Source organism: Acromyrmex echinatior, chromosome 1 (genome assembly GCF_024713525.1).
Source record: "Acromyrmex echinatior isolate Ae372 chromosome 1, ASM2471352v2, whole genome shotgun sequence".
Classification (NCBI taxonomy): domain Eukaryota; kingdom Metazoa; phylum Arthropoda; class Insecta; order Hymenoptera; family Formicidae; genus Acromyrmex; species Acromyrmex echinatior.
The window spans coordinates 3,727,111-3,741,149 of NC_141852.1; the positions used below are offsets into that span (position 1 = coordinate 3,727,111).

Consider the following 14,039-nt stretch of genomic DNA (forward strand, 5'->3'; position numbering starts at 1 on the left):
AATTTAATCTAATGCCAATTTTTTTATTAATAAATTATATAGATCTACGAAGATTGATTTTTGTGGCTAGATTCGGATTCAGTGCAAAAAATGTTGGAAATCATTCCTACATTAAGATGTAGGAGTGATTTCCAACATAATTTTTTGCGTTGAACCCGAATCTAACCATAAAAATGTCTATCATGGCAGAATTTTCTAAGATGTTCTAAAAATAAAAGACCGTTTTTTGACATCTACAGATTACAATAACTTTGAAACGTGAGAATATCCGTTAATTTTGTCACTCATATAGCACAGAAACTTACAGTAACATTGCAGAAATGTTACAATATTGCGCTATAATATCGCTGCAACATCGTAGGTATTAGGAAATTGTAATATATATATAATACATATTACGGAGAACATATTAAGATTTTATAAATCTTGCAGTATTGTTACAGAGACATTAAAAAACATTTTAGCTTTTGAATAATGAACTGTTGTCACTTGTGGAAACATACGTCAATTATACGTTATGTGATTGTTAATTATAATATTTCCATTAATTTATGGCTTCTGCACACGGAAACCCCCCATTGGAATGCCGAGACTTGTTTGACCTGACCCTTTCAACTACGTTCCATACGTAGTAGTCCAAGGGATTTAAATCTGACCTGTTGGGAGGCCAGAATGGGAGCCGAGGCGAGCAACTCGGTTTGTCCTGGCAGCCTCAGAGAGCAATTGTTATATCTTTAATGTGTACGATTTGTATCGAAAGTCCTCAATTCGACGCATTGTTGGCTCGCTTACACCAACAATCGATGCTAATTTTTGCAACGATTGCCCTGGATCATCCGAAATCAGTGCTTGAGCCCTTTCAACGACTGTGGAGGTCCTCGCGGTGCGTTCTTTCGAGTGACTCTTCCTTGCTAACATACGGAACCTTCGTTGGATTGTTCTAAAGCCATATATTTTGCCACAACGTCATAAACGATTGATTTCGAGAATCCAAAGAACCAAATTATTTCCGTTGTTGAGCCCAGCGCGAAGGCTTTCGATGATCGCAACTCTTCGATCATACTCCTTGGTTTCAACATCGCGGCCATTTTGAGAATATGATTGTTTACTAGAAACATCAGATTTTCTCGGACGCCAACAGCAATCCACTCGTTATTCACCTCTCTTCTTCTCAATTTGACTTGTGGAATCACTCGCCAAACGAATCACTCACCTCTGACACACAGAAAATTCGCTCGAAACAGTGTAAATGGCCGTGTAAAAGATGTACTTCGTATGTATACTGATAGTACGGGCACGCAACTCACTCCACTTTTTGCCTCAATTTGGCGGACCAATCACCAATCGTTACCCTGGTAGCCATACTCTTATTATAGGCACTCTACTGTAGAGATCCTCAAGGGAGAGTCTGGCAAACATTTGCCCTGATGGTGCAAACTGGTGATATTTAGATCACTTCATCTTTGTTATTTACCGAACGTTAAACAAGGATGACATGAAAATTTTGGCACATGGCTGCATCAATCAAAACTTGACCACAGTAGTGCAATTCTCCTGATTTTATATTGGAATGCGCATGCGCGAAATAAGTAAGTTGCTCAGTAACGCCATCTACACTTCTATCTCATTTCTCTTTCTTTCTTTTTTGTTCTCTCTTTCAGAGCCATTTAAATGTTTGAGTAGCTGAAATACGGATCAGAGAAAGAGATAGAAGAAAAGAAAATCATGATTAGTTTAATTTAGTTTATTGAAGCTTTATGAGAAAGACTACATATTAACAGAGTAGATATAAAATATGATACAATAGACTATAGTAGACATAACATAAAATAAAATAAAATACAATAGTCATTAGTAGCTTGCAAATGGTTAGATGTTAGCAAAATTACTATTACAAAGTCCACCAGCAACAAAACTGGAAATAAGACAACAATGCAATGAGAGCTGAACCATTAACTGAAATCATACACACACATACATACATTTACACATACACACTCTCGCTTAAATACTGTGAGTAATATGCATAATTGCTGAATTGCTTTTGTTTTAACTAGAAAATCTGTGTGGTGCAATTCTAATACAATAATTTACTAAAACGCAAGCAATTAAGAAAACAAGCATCGTGTGCCGCAGTCATTAATTAAAATATTTTTACAGTATAATATTTGTATCATACAACATTTATATAATTTTATATTTTCTTATTTTTGTTTTTGTTTATTTTGCAATGCATTACAATTATGAATCTATTCCTTTTAGTCCTATTACATTTAGATTATATAATTTGATATACAAATGACCTAGAGAGAGAGAGAATCGAAAAATAAAGAGCAAGTGAGAAAGAAATTCAAATGGCGTTACTAGGGAACTTACTTATTTCACGCATGCGCATTCCATTTTAGCAAACACTAACATTAAAAGAAAGTTACGCTACTGTATATACTGTGACTTGAATATTGCTTTGCCAGACTCTCCCTTGAGAGTCGCTCTACTGGAGCGATGGCCGAACTTGATCGATGTCGATAAAACAGATTTTTAATTCTAAATAAAATATTATAGGCACGTAATATATAGCGACGGCAATTGTCGTTTATAAACAATGTGCCTAGCGACGGCGAATACGCGCTTCACCGCGCTGGGCAGTCCTATCCTGTCGCGCGCTTGCATTTGGCGGTGGGCTGGACGAATTTGGTTATTTTTATAAGTTAATAACTCGTTAACCATTGCGATAATTGTAAAATGGTAAAGGATTTTTCTTCTCAGTTTAGTCCATTCTACCTGTTACGTATACTTTAAATAACCAGCGAATTGATATAGTCGTAAGTTACTAGTGCCAATGTAGCGGCGACATCTAGTTGTTCGCGACATACACATTTCGTACTCCCCCTTGTTGGCGCTCGCGGCATGAGGCCCTCCTCCGTTACAATTCGAGAAGAGTCACACAGAATCTCACGCTGAGAGCTATTGCATAATAAAGTATAATAAAGCAAGTACAAAGTTTTTGAGTCTTTCCTGATAACAACCATATACAAGCACACGCACGACAAGGTGAAAATAGCATACACATACGCACGCGACACAGATCACCGAGGAAGCAATTCCTCAACACTACCCCTGTATGAAAGACTTATCAATTTCCAAACACCCAGTATATGTGAAGGAAGCAAATCTACATGGTAACAGAAAACTATAATTTACAATTTTTTGGAGATTTTCGTACCGGTACTTTTCCAAAGGTATTTGCGTTTTTTCTTATTCTGGAAAAGGATTTTTTATTCTATATAAGGAAAACGAAATGATTTGAGAAATACGAAATGACGTTCCGTTGATAACTTCAGTATTCCCTTAAGGGTCAACAGAAGAGACTATTGTCATATGGAGATCTCTTGGAGTTAAGGAAAAATTTCTTTATACTGAAATTTCGACTAAAATACTGGATGAATGGCGTTTTAATTACAATCAGGAAGGAAGACTAATGGTCGCAGCACAGACTCTTGCATAACGCATAATGCATAAGGAAATCAATCAATCGAAATTCTTCTTTTCTATAGAATGGGAGGAAAGGAAATTCTGATTAGTTGATTCGTTTATGCACTATGCGTTATACAAAAATCTGTGCTGCAGTCTTAAGGAGATTCCACTTACGTATTGTAAATAAATGTAGACCGCGGCACGCGATTTTGCGTTTCGAGTTAAGTTTCGATTCTCGACAATCGCGCTTGTGAACTTTATAGTTCTGCGCATAATGAGTGCGCCGTAGGAAAAAGCGATTAGTCTTTATCACGAAGAAAGATTAACCGCAGACCAAATCACCTTCACGGGGTAAGTTACGTTCATGATACTTTTTCCTACGACACTCATTATGTGCAGGACTACAATAAAGTAACTAGATCTATAAAGTACCGCAAACTCGCATTCATTTTGACACCTAACGCGGCCATTTCAAATTAATGAATTTGTATGTAAGTATTTTATTTGAGAAAATGAATCCGTTATGTAAATCAATGTTAGTATGTAATATATCCGTTAGTATGTAAATCAATGTTTTTGAATTGTAATTAGTTTATTTAAAGAATATGTACGTATGTTTAACTTATGTGTTTTAGTAATGATTATGTGCATACAAAATTAATAGTCTATAAAGTACAAAACCGATCATTTCGAACTAAACACGAATATCAAATTAATGAATGATCACCGTAAGAGTATATTTTGAAAAAATAATCCGGTGGAAACATGTTTTACTCAGATCCGGATTATTCAGTGTAAACAGTTGAAAATATTTCAGAAAGACGGTAGTTAGCTGGATATTGTACCCAATGGATTAATTTGCTATTTTGAATTAATGATAATAAGTGCAGCAAAGGGGACTGTCACGTATCTCAAGTCAGAACACAAATACAATTTGATCGCAATCTAATATTTTAAAAATCACGGGCAAATGTTCACTCGATGCGCTAATTATATAAACTGACTGGAAATATTAGAAAACACGTAGTTAGCGCATCAATTACCAATGTTACTGAAGTCATTATTTTTGCTGAAACGCAAGTATCAGTGAGCTAGAGTAGATTTTTCTCTAATTTATGATAAACGAAAGGTTTATCATTCTATATTTAAACATGGACGGAAATTTAAGATTAACCGATACGCAAATCAATTCTTCATTAATTCTTCATCAATTAGTATTATATTTTCTTTTGTGAAAAGAAGAAGACTTATATTTTTCAAGCAGAGAAACAGAAAAGGTATACATTTATTATTAATGGCTATCTCGAATGACATTTTCTCAAGCAAAGAAAAAAAGATGAGAGAGAGAGAGAGAAAGAGAGAGAGAGAGAGAAAGAGAGAGCGCAAAAATATTCAAAAGTAAATCATAATATTCTCAGTAGTTTTTTCATAAGTTTAGAGAATTTCTGATAACTTATCTCCATTCAGTATTCGTTTATATTGTTCAGATGAAAGTGCCAATATAATTCTTCTTTTTCATCATTTCCAACGAAAATTGGAACAGTAATCTTTCCTGACATTTTCTCAAAGAGCTTATGTAAATATAATCTTATCTTTTATTCTAATTTCGCGCCAAAATATGTTAAATACATAAGCTGCATGAACTGCCTCACAGCTCGCACACAAATTGCATAGCCGCATAAACGTATGCATAAAGAAAATTATCCAATTGCATCTCTCTTTTAAAGTCTCATAAAACGTGATTGGATAACTTGTGTGGATATACCCTTACTTAAAGCACTTCATACGGTCTCATGCACCGGAAGAGGCGGAGCCATGCAATTTATCATAAATGAATCATGCATGCAGCGAATGCATATAAAGACAAATAGAACGGACTTCTATGCTTCTATGCGCATCATACACGAAACGGAACGCATCCGACATCGTGTACTATGTGCACTTCGACCATTTTGACACATTAGTTCTGGGTTAGAAAAACTAAACTAGAAAATGTTGACACTAACAAAAATTGCCTCTAGGCAACACGATTTTAATTTGTACGGATTAATAACACTGTTGAAGTTGTAAGTCCATAAGTTTGTCTATAAGTCCATACCACAAACTTAAAGGGGGGAGCACAGACTTTTGCATAACACATAAAAAACTGTATCAATCGAAGTCCTCTATTTCCTTTCTTTCCATGAAATAAAGAATCTGATTGGTTCAATTTATGCCTCATATATTATGCGTTATGCAAGAGTCTGTATTCCTCGCTTTAGTCTTTCTTTGATTGCAATATTTGTAATCAGAAAAGGTTTCTGAAGACTAAAGATTTGTAGCTTTTTTTTTTACAGAATTTTTTGGGGAAAAAGGCAAAATAAAAATGTATTCTGATATCTCACTCGATGTACAATAATGCACTTAAAATGCACATAATTTTATTATTAAAAAATTTTCAAGAATCAATTTGCAAAATTCTGCTTTTCACAACTTCATAAAAAAAAGAAACAAAAAAGATTTTATGACGTAATATTACTTCTTAGAAATAAAATATCAGCATAAAGACAGGTATCTGCACTATAAATAAGGAGCATACTATTTTATTCATTAAAATTTAAGAATGAAATTTAGTCTTTCATAGATTTCGTAGCTTCGTAAAATATAAGCCAAAACGAATTCCATGACAAAATATTAGGTGTACAAATAAGTTTCCGCCGTTTTTAATTAAAAATTAAACATTTATTGTGAAAGAACGATACATAATGTTTTATTGAAAGTATTGTCCATCACTAGCCATTACTTTTTGCGTTTGGCACGAATCTTCATTCAATAATGCTTTCAATTCCGCGTCTTCGTACACTTTCGGCCTTCCGCTACGTTCTTTGTCTTCGACGTCAAATTCATCGTTCTTAAATTTTTGAAACTATTCACGACAACTTCTCTCACTTAAGGCAGCCTCACCATATGCTTCTACGAGCAATCGATGAGCCTCAGCTGCAGATTTCTTCAAATTAAAGAAGTAAATCAAAAGTTCCCGCAAATGACGCTTATTCGGCTCAAAACTCGGCATTTTCGCACAAAAAAAAATATATGATGCTGATACAAAATCGCTAGTATTTCAAGATTATGTTGTTGACAGACATGTCCAACCTTACGATATAATGTTTTACATCAGACAATTTTAACCATAGCTTGCTAGTGGCGCCGTCTTTTGTCAAACGGCGGAAACTTATTTGTACACCTAATATTTTTTCTACGAGACTGTATATGGTAGTCTGATAGAGTACATATATGTAACTGCATCACAAATAAGGTGTAAATAAGTTGTCTTGTTACTCCTGTCGACCCTTAATAACATCAGTACCCTAACAGCACAAACGTCGATATGTCGATTGTAAGTTAACTTTGCTAAGTCAGGCCTTTAGAGTCGACTGTAAGTCGACTTTGTATAGATGTGCTTCCAATGTTGACTTTAGGACGTCTAGTGCAATTTACGCTCATAAAACTTAAACGTGGAATCATTTCGTCCTTGTTGTTTAACTGTAGTTGAATGCTGTTCATGGTTGACTTAAAGTCGGCTTACAATCGTCTTTAAAGTGGGACATTGTATGATTTAGAGAAGTAGTCTAAAGTCGACTTATGAACGTCCATTTTTCAGATGTTTTTCTAGAAGCTATAGTCGACTCAGAGTTAACTTAGAGTCGTCTTTGTGCTGTTAGAATAGTTATGAAACTGGCCAATCACAATCGTTCCATTCTTCCGAGGAACAGCTATGATTGACCAATTTCATAACTACGGATGTTATTAAACCCGATTAAACATGTAAGAGGTTAAAATCTCGTTGGTGATACACCTTATTCCTGCAATTATAAATTGTAATATTTGACCATTTCGGAAAATATATATATATTTCTGTAGATTTTTTTCATGACTGAATCCGAATCTATTGGCGAATTTTCTAAAGAAGAAAAGAAAAAATGTAGAGAAAAAATTGTAACTTTGCAACAATATACAGGGAATCTAATAATTGTTCTTAATTCGTTGACATGTAGAGCGGACTAAACTGAGACGGAAAATCCTCTGTTGAAAATATATATTGGGAAAAGTATTGGGTCATCTAAAAAGTATCCGCGGTACTTTGTCACTAGATATATGACCATCAACACACATCTAGTGACAAAAAACCGCGGATACTTTTTAGATGACCCAATACTTTCGGTGTAAGCTATCTTAATTGTAACGTCTCTGCATCGATGGCACTGTTTGCTGAGGTAATCTTTTTCTACTTTAGCGCCACTTTCCTTTAAGGAATCGCTTCAGTTTTTCCTGTCTACCTTTTGTTACTTTTATATCTTTGCATCTTTTAACGTCTTTTATCTCAGTGTTCAAATATACATTGTACATACATGCACTTATATGAAATTAAGAAGAATTAAAATTTGAAATTCATATCTTAATTTCCTTTTTTTTTTTTGGTAAAGTTTCCTATACAATAATTTATTTCTGAGTTATACTGAATTTACAAGAAAAAGTTGTCGAATATCGCGTGCGAATATCGTTTCGCGACCATTTTTTGCAGATATGTGAAATTTGAATTTTAACGCTGATTTTTATTTTGTTGAAAAGCAGTAGCAGGTAAATTTCAAGATAAAATAACTTCGTCAAAAATCATCATATCGAGATGATTAAAAAAGCCTTTTAAAGCTTGAAATCTTTACTTTAGATCAATACTTAGAAAACAGTCTTACTGATATTTTATGGAATTATTAGGTGTTGGAATTAATTCGTAGCGTTTTTTAATGAAAGAATGTTATTTATTTCACATGAGCATTAAAAAATACATTAATGAAAGTACTTCCCATCACTTGTAAAACGCTACGAATTAATTCCAACACCTAATACATAAACATAAACAAAGATGTACAGAATCTCAAAATTTTTTACGAAATTTGTGAAGTTCCACGGCGCCAATTAAAAATTGCGCACAAATAGAATTTACAGCTTTCGAAAGAGTCTTTACCTTTAATTTATTTTTTTATAGATCTCTATACAATTTTTTTACCGAATTATTCAACATTGAAGCAAAAAGGATCGTTAATAAACAAAAACAAAATAATCTTTTAAGACTAATTACGCAAGTAAATTCTTCTTGGATGTGTATCTTGGAAACTATTGGCCGTACAAGGATGAATAAAAAACGATTTACGAAAAAAGTGTGAAAAATCATTTCATTCTCGAAATGACCAAAAATACAACATTCTTTTAAAAAAATTCTATCACAGAAAGTATTGATCGTATGACCTTCAAAATAAACGAAATTGTTCGTAATTTTATCAGCTTTCTTGTTGATAATGATTTTTATTTCGATAAAATGAATACTTTCTGAAACATTTTTTAAAAACCGCATTTTTTATCTTTTTTCAGTTTTTTGAAACTGGCAAGTTTTCCAAGTCAGCTGGCGGACAGGATTTTTAATATGTTGTATAATATATCATTTCAAACAACTTCCCGTAAACAAATGTCTTTTATGACAATTTTGCCTCCAAAAAAATCTAATTTTCTTGGGTTAGTAGGAGTAATTTCGAGATCGTCGATAGCTCAGCTCTCTGTCAGCTATCCTCATTTTTCGATTCTCTGAATTTGTTCTAGATTCTACGAATCAATCCGAAGATAATTAACGAATTTTCACTACCCGCATCCGGTGCAATATTTGCTTGTCCATTGAAGCTAAGAATCTGAAAAATGTGACGCAAGTATCGAAACTGAATAATATTTGAACTTGCTATTAATAGACTGATTGCTGCGAGATCTTGAGTCGGTCTGAATATGCTTGTAATTTCTCTAATGTCCAATTTCTTCACTTCCAGATACGTTGCGGATAATCTTATTCAGGAGATTTCTCCATTGTATTCTGGGAGATATCTCTTGTATAAAGTTATCTAGACGGAAGAAATTGGACATGAGAAGCTCACACTCAATTTCTATTTATCTTAAATCATGGCACCACTTTTCGAGCCATGTTTATATGATTTATTATTTTTATGTGTGAGAATATATTTAGTATAATTCTTTCGATAAATATCCCGGATAACCAAGCGTGATTTAGCAATATTATATTGAGCAAACGAATATTTGAATTGTTTTATATTTGGCATACATTTGTTGATATCAAAATAGGACACATTATAAATGCAGTAATATGATTACTTATGCATGCAATCAGTTGAAATTTCAAAAACAAACGGTCAGTAATAATGGTACGTTATGCTGTCAGCAACATAATAACAAGGAATGATTAATCCATTAATCATTCTATCTTGACGAATCTTGACGAATTCTATCTTGACGAATTGTATCTTGACGATCATTCATTATGTCGAAAATATGACGGCAACAAAAATTATAGTTCATTGCTAACAAAATGTTATCACGAAAATCATTCACCCACGAGTATTATGCATCTCTGCCGATAGAGGGCCACGGAGGACTGTTGCAAATATAGTATTGCTGTAATCATGTTATCAAACATAGGCCAAACATTCTAAATGAAACGTTTATGGATTGTCTTAAAATACATATTTTATGAACATCACATATGTGACATTGTTGTAATGTCTTTGAATATTACAAATAAAACATCCCAAATGAATCGTTTCTTGAATGTTGCTAAACATTATTTTTCCAATATCTCAAATCAAATTGTCGAAATAACAGCCAAAATGTAACATTTTTGGAACGGCGTATGAATGTTACAATTGAAATGTTAATTTGAAACATTCATGAAATTTTATAAACATTTTTATATAATATTTTATAAACATTTTTATGTACATTTCAAATTTGCAATATTGTTACCGAAATGAATTCCTTGCACGTTTTATGTTTAATGTATAGATAATGTGTAGACATCACGATATGATTGTATATAAAATATGTCTATATACACAATTATAAAAAATTGTAGAAAATTATATGAATCTTACAATATTTTATAATTCACATATAAAAAATTCTGAATTTTTAGAATTTCTGTATTATTTTATAACTGTTTAGAAAATATCTCAAATTTTTTTATTCAAATCTTACAATATTTCAGAATATATATTAGGTGTTGGAATTAATTCGTAGCGTTTTTTAATGAAAGAATGTTATTTATTTCACATGAGCATTAAAAAATACATTAATGAAAGTACTTCCCATCACTTGTAAAACGCTACGAATTAATTCCAACACCTAATATATATATATATATATATTTATATATATGTGAAGATTACATTTTTATTTATCGGATTGGCCAAAAAGTAATTGCATTTTTTAAAATTACTAACGTATTCAAGTTATTTTAAATAATTTTTCCAACATTCGATTTCGTCATCTTAAGATTGTCAGTAAGTCTCTTGTGTAATTGGATTTGATCAATTTATTTTATCGTTCATTATTAATATTTCAGATTGATTGAAAGTCCGACAACCATATCGGCACATAAATGAATTACTTTTAAAAATCGATAATTAGTAATGGTAATTTGTTACTTTTTCTATTCGATAATAAGTAACTGTAATTTATTACTTTTAAAAAGTAATTTTCCAGTCCCTGACAATGCGTCCTTAAAATGAGATTAGTTATTTTTTAGAACATAGTTCATGCAATGTAACTTTATACATAAATAATCTTGAATATATTATTTACTTATATTAAAAAATTGAGCTTTTTGTCATTTATTTTATAATAATTTCCATACATTTTTATTGCACAGATTAAAAAAATATTATCTATTATTTATTAAGGGTGATGGAAAAGTTTGGACGGCTAAAAATTATGTAAAATTTGAATGTTTGTGAGCAATTGAATAAACATATATAAACTTTCTTTTTAGCATTTTGAATGCTTTCTTAACGAATAAAATCATCCACGAAAGTTCACAAAATATGAATATTTGAGGGCAATATTGATATTTAAAGGCGACTACACACTGCTACGTTCTTGTCATGATTTCGCGTGAATTGGAATTTTTCAATTTTCTTGGTGCCATTTTATTGATGAAATTCTAATCTATAAATTGAACCTAAAATCTGAAAATTATAAAAATGGTGGTTGAAAATTAAGAAATATCGAAAAATTCATGTTATTTATTATTGAAATGGGCTTAAAAAATAAATTTTTGTACGTAAAAAAGTAGGTTTAGTTTATGGAAAGTTTTGTTATCTTTACTTTAAAAATAAATTTTGAAGTCGATTTCTGCAGCTTCTTGAGTTATCGTGACAAGAACAGAGCAATCGCGTCGCGTCGCGGAGCAAATCGCGTAGTCGCTTTTATAATAAATTCATCAATATTGCCCTCAATTATTATTATATTATATCATTATATTATATTATATTTTGTAGACTTTCGTGACTGATTTTATTCGTTAAAGTATTCAAAACATGCTAAAAAGAAAATGTATATATAATATGTTCACTCATTTGTCCAGAAACAACATTCGAATTTTACATAATTTTCAGCCGTCCAACTCCAATGACAAGAATTAAAAAATAACATTTTAATATTACAAATGAAAATTCGCGTTATTCTCTTGCATATTATTGTTAATTAATTAACAAAACTGGAATAATTAATGCGTGTTTCTTCTTACAGGATTCTTCTGACGTCCCAGATTTAATACGGTTAGATTCAATAAACAGCAACGACGATTTCGATCCGCTACTATCTAAATCTTCCGAATTTTCGAGCACAAAACAGATGAGTCAATCATTATATTTACCTGAAATGGGCGAAGGTCTTAGTAACCCCTTGTATCCTTATTTTCAACAACCATCGCACAAAACTGACAAGCCAAAGACCTCCGATAATGTGGGTGATACGGATTTATTACAAGCGTATGGTATAGATTTTAATAAATTTAGCTTATCTAATAGTGATAATTCATTCACAATAAACACTGCTGCTTGTAATCAAAGTGACAACAGTATTAATGATACAATGGACACATTCAGTTTAACATTGGATGCACCTACCATTAAATCACAAAATAATTGGACGAAGTTTGAGTAAATGTGTGAGCGCGTGCGCGTGCGTGCGTATGTATGTATGTATGTATGTATGTATGTATGTATGTATGTATGTATGTATGTATGTGTGTGTGTGTGTGTGTGTGTGTGTGTGTGTATGTACTGTACATACATACAGGGTAATAATTAAGTTACTCTAAAAGGTTTTAAGGGGTAATTCCTCACAATCGTCATATTAAATTACTTCTATATGACTATATCTGAGACGGCTTAATTTCAAGAATACAAAATGCCAAAGTTGAAGAAAAAATTTCATTTTTTCCAAAAATTTTGAAAGCCACTCCATCTACTTTTATGGATAAACATATATATGTTCGGACATATCGTTATATTTTCGGACATCATTTCAGATATATCGTCATATTTTCGTCTTGATTTAGTATGAGGAATCGCCTCTTGAAACCTTTAAAATACTTAACCATGTATATATACACGCATATTATAATTGTAAATACAGCATTAGTATCTTTTTTATACATTATTTAGATATCTTTACATTAAGGAAATGTTGAAGCAATGGCCGAACTTGATCGATGTCGATAATACAGACTTCCTAAACTCACAGCGTTTACAAAGCATTAACAAAATATTAAAAAAAGTATTAAAATAATATATTGCAACGTTAACTTTTGCATCCAATATCTACTAAACACAATTAGTACTCTGTTTTATTTTTCGCATCGATTTTGTTCATAGTATATAAATCAAATTTTCAAATTCTCCTTGCTCTTATAAAACCTCTAGCTCATTTATACAAATATAGTATTATTTTTTTATCTCTAGCTGATCTAAGCTTATTTAAAACATACAAGCATACAAAATCTAAAATTCTTATATGCAACACATGTCGTCAGGAGTCAACTGCAGAAGCTGATAAAACTATAATTTTTTAAATTTCTTGTTTTTTATATATGAAATTGTTGTTTGCGCACTGTGTTTTCGTCTAATTTAATTGTGTAGAAAGATTTTTAATTTTAAATTTATAAATGCAATTAAGAGATTGGAGGATTAAATATTAATCACATTTTATTAGTAAAACAGGACTACTCCAACATCCCCTTGCCTTAAACATTCGCATTAATATTGGTATAAGGATCATCTTAGGTGTTACTCAATAACCCCTATAACCTTCTCTACAATCGCAAATGTTGACAATAAAGTATACCGATTTGCTGCAAATAGGAAATATACTTTGTTATTGCTAGTACTATTAGCAAACTTCCACCAAATACGCTCTCAGATATGCCTAGTTTAGACTGGACGCACCAAGCGTAAAGCAACGGAGCAGCAACCAGTCAGTAAAGCGATATTTACAGTGGCGTAAAAATATCGCCTCGTTGGTTGGTTGCTTGACGCTTGCTGCGTCCAGTCTGAAGTAGACAAAATAGCCAAATCCTATTGAAAATAAATCTTCCAAAAATCTTGCTGCAAATTTTGAAGACAAAAGGCGCCAAATGGATGCAAATTTTGTTGTACTCAAAGGCTGCAAATTTATGATAAGTAAAGAACAAA

General features: G+C 32.1%; 1 protein-coding gene across 6 annotated transcripts in view; it reads left to right on the plus strand.

Annotated features, from left to right (window-relative positions):
* Positions 1 to 13,713, plus strand: part of LOC105148133 (DENN domain-containing protein 1A) — a 59,430-nt gene extending 45,717 nt beyond the window's left edge. For 4 of the 6 annotated variants that reach the window (XM_087410674.1, XM_087410668.1, XM_011059647.2 and 1 more), the window contains one exon: positions 12,094 to 13,713. In XM_087410674.1, the coding sequence (XP_087266800.1) occupies positions 12,094 to 12,510 (417 nt within the window). In that variant the 3' untranslated portion in view covers positions 12,511 to 13,713. Of the gene's footprint in view, positions 1 to 8,880; positions 10,514 to 12,093 lie in introns of those variants that run through there. The other 2 variants (XR_015546491.1, XM_087410679.1) reach the window with 2 other exon arrangements.
* Positions 13,714 to 14,039: the final 326 nt, after the last annotated feature.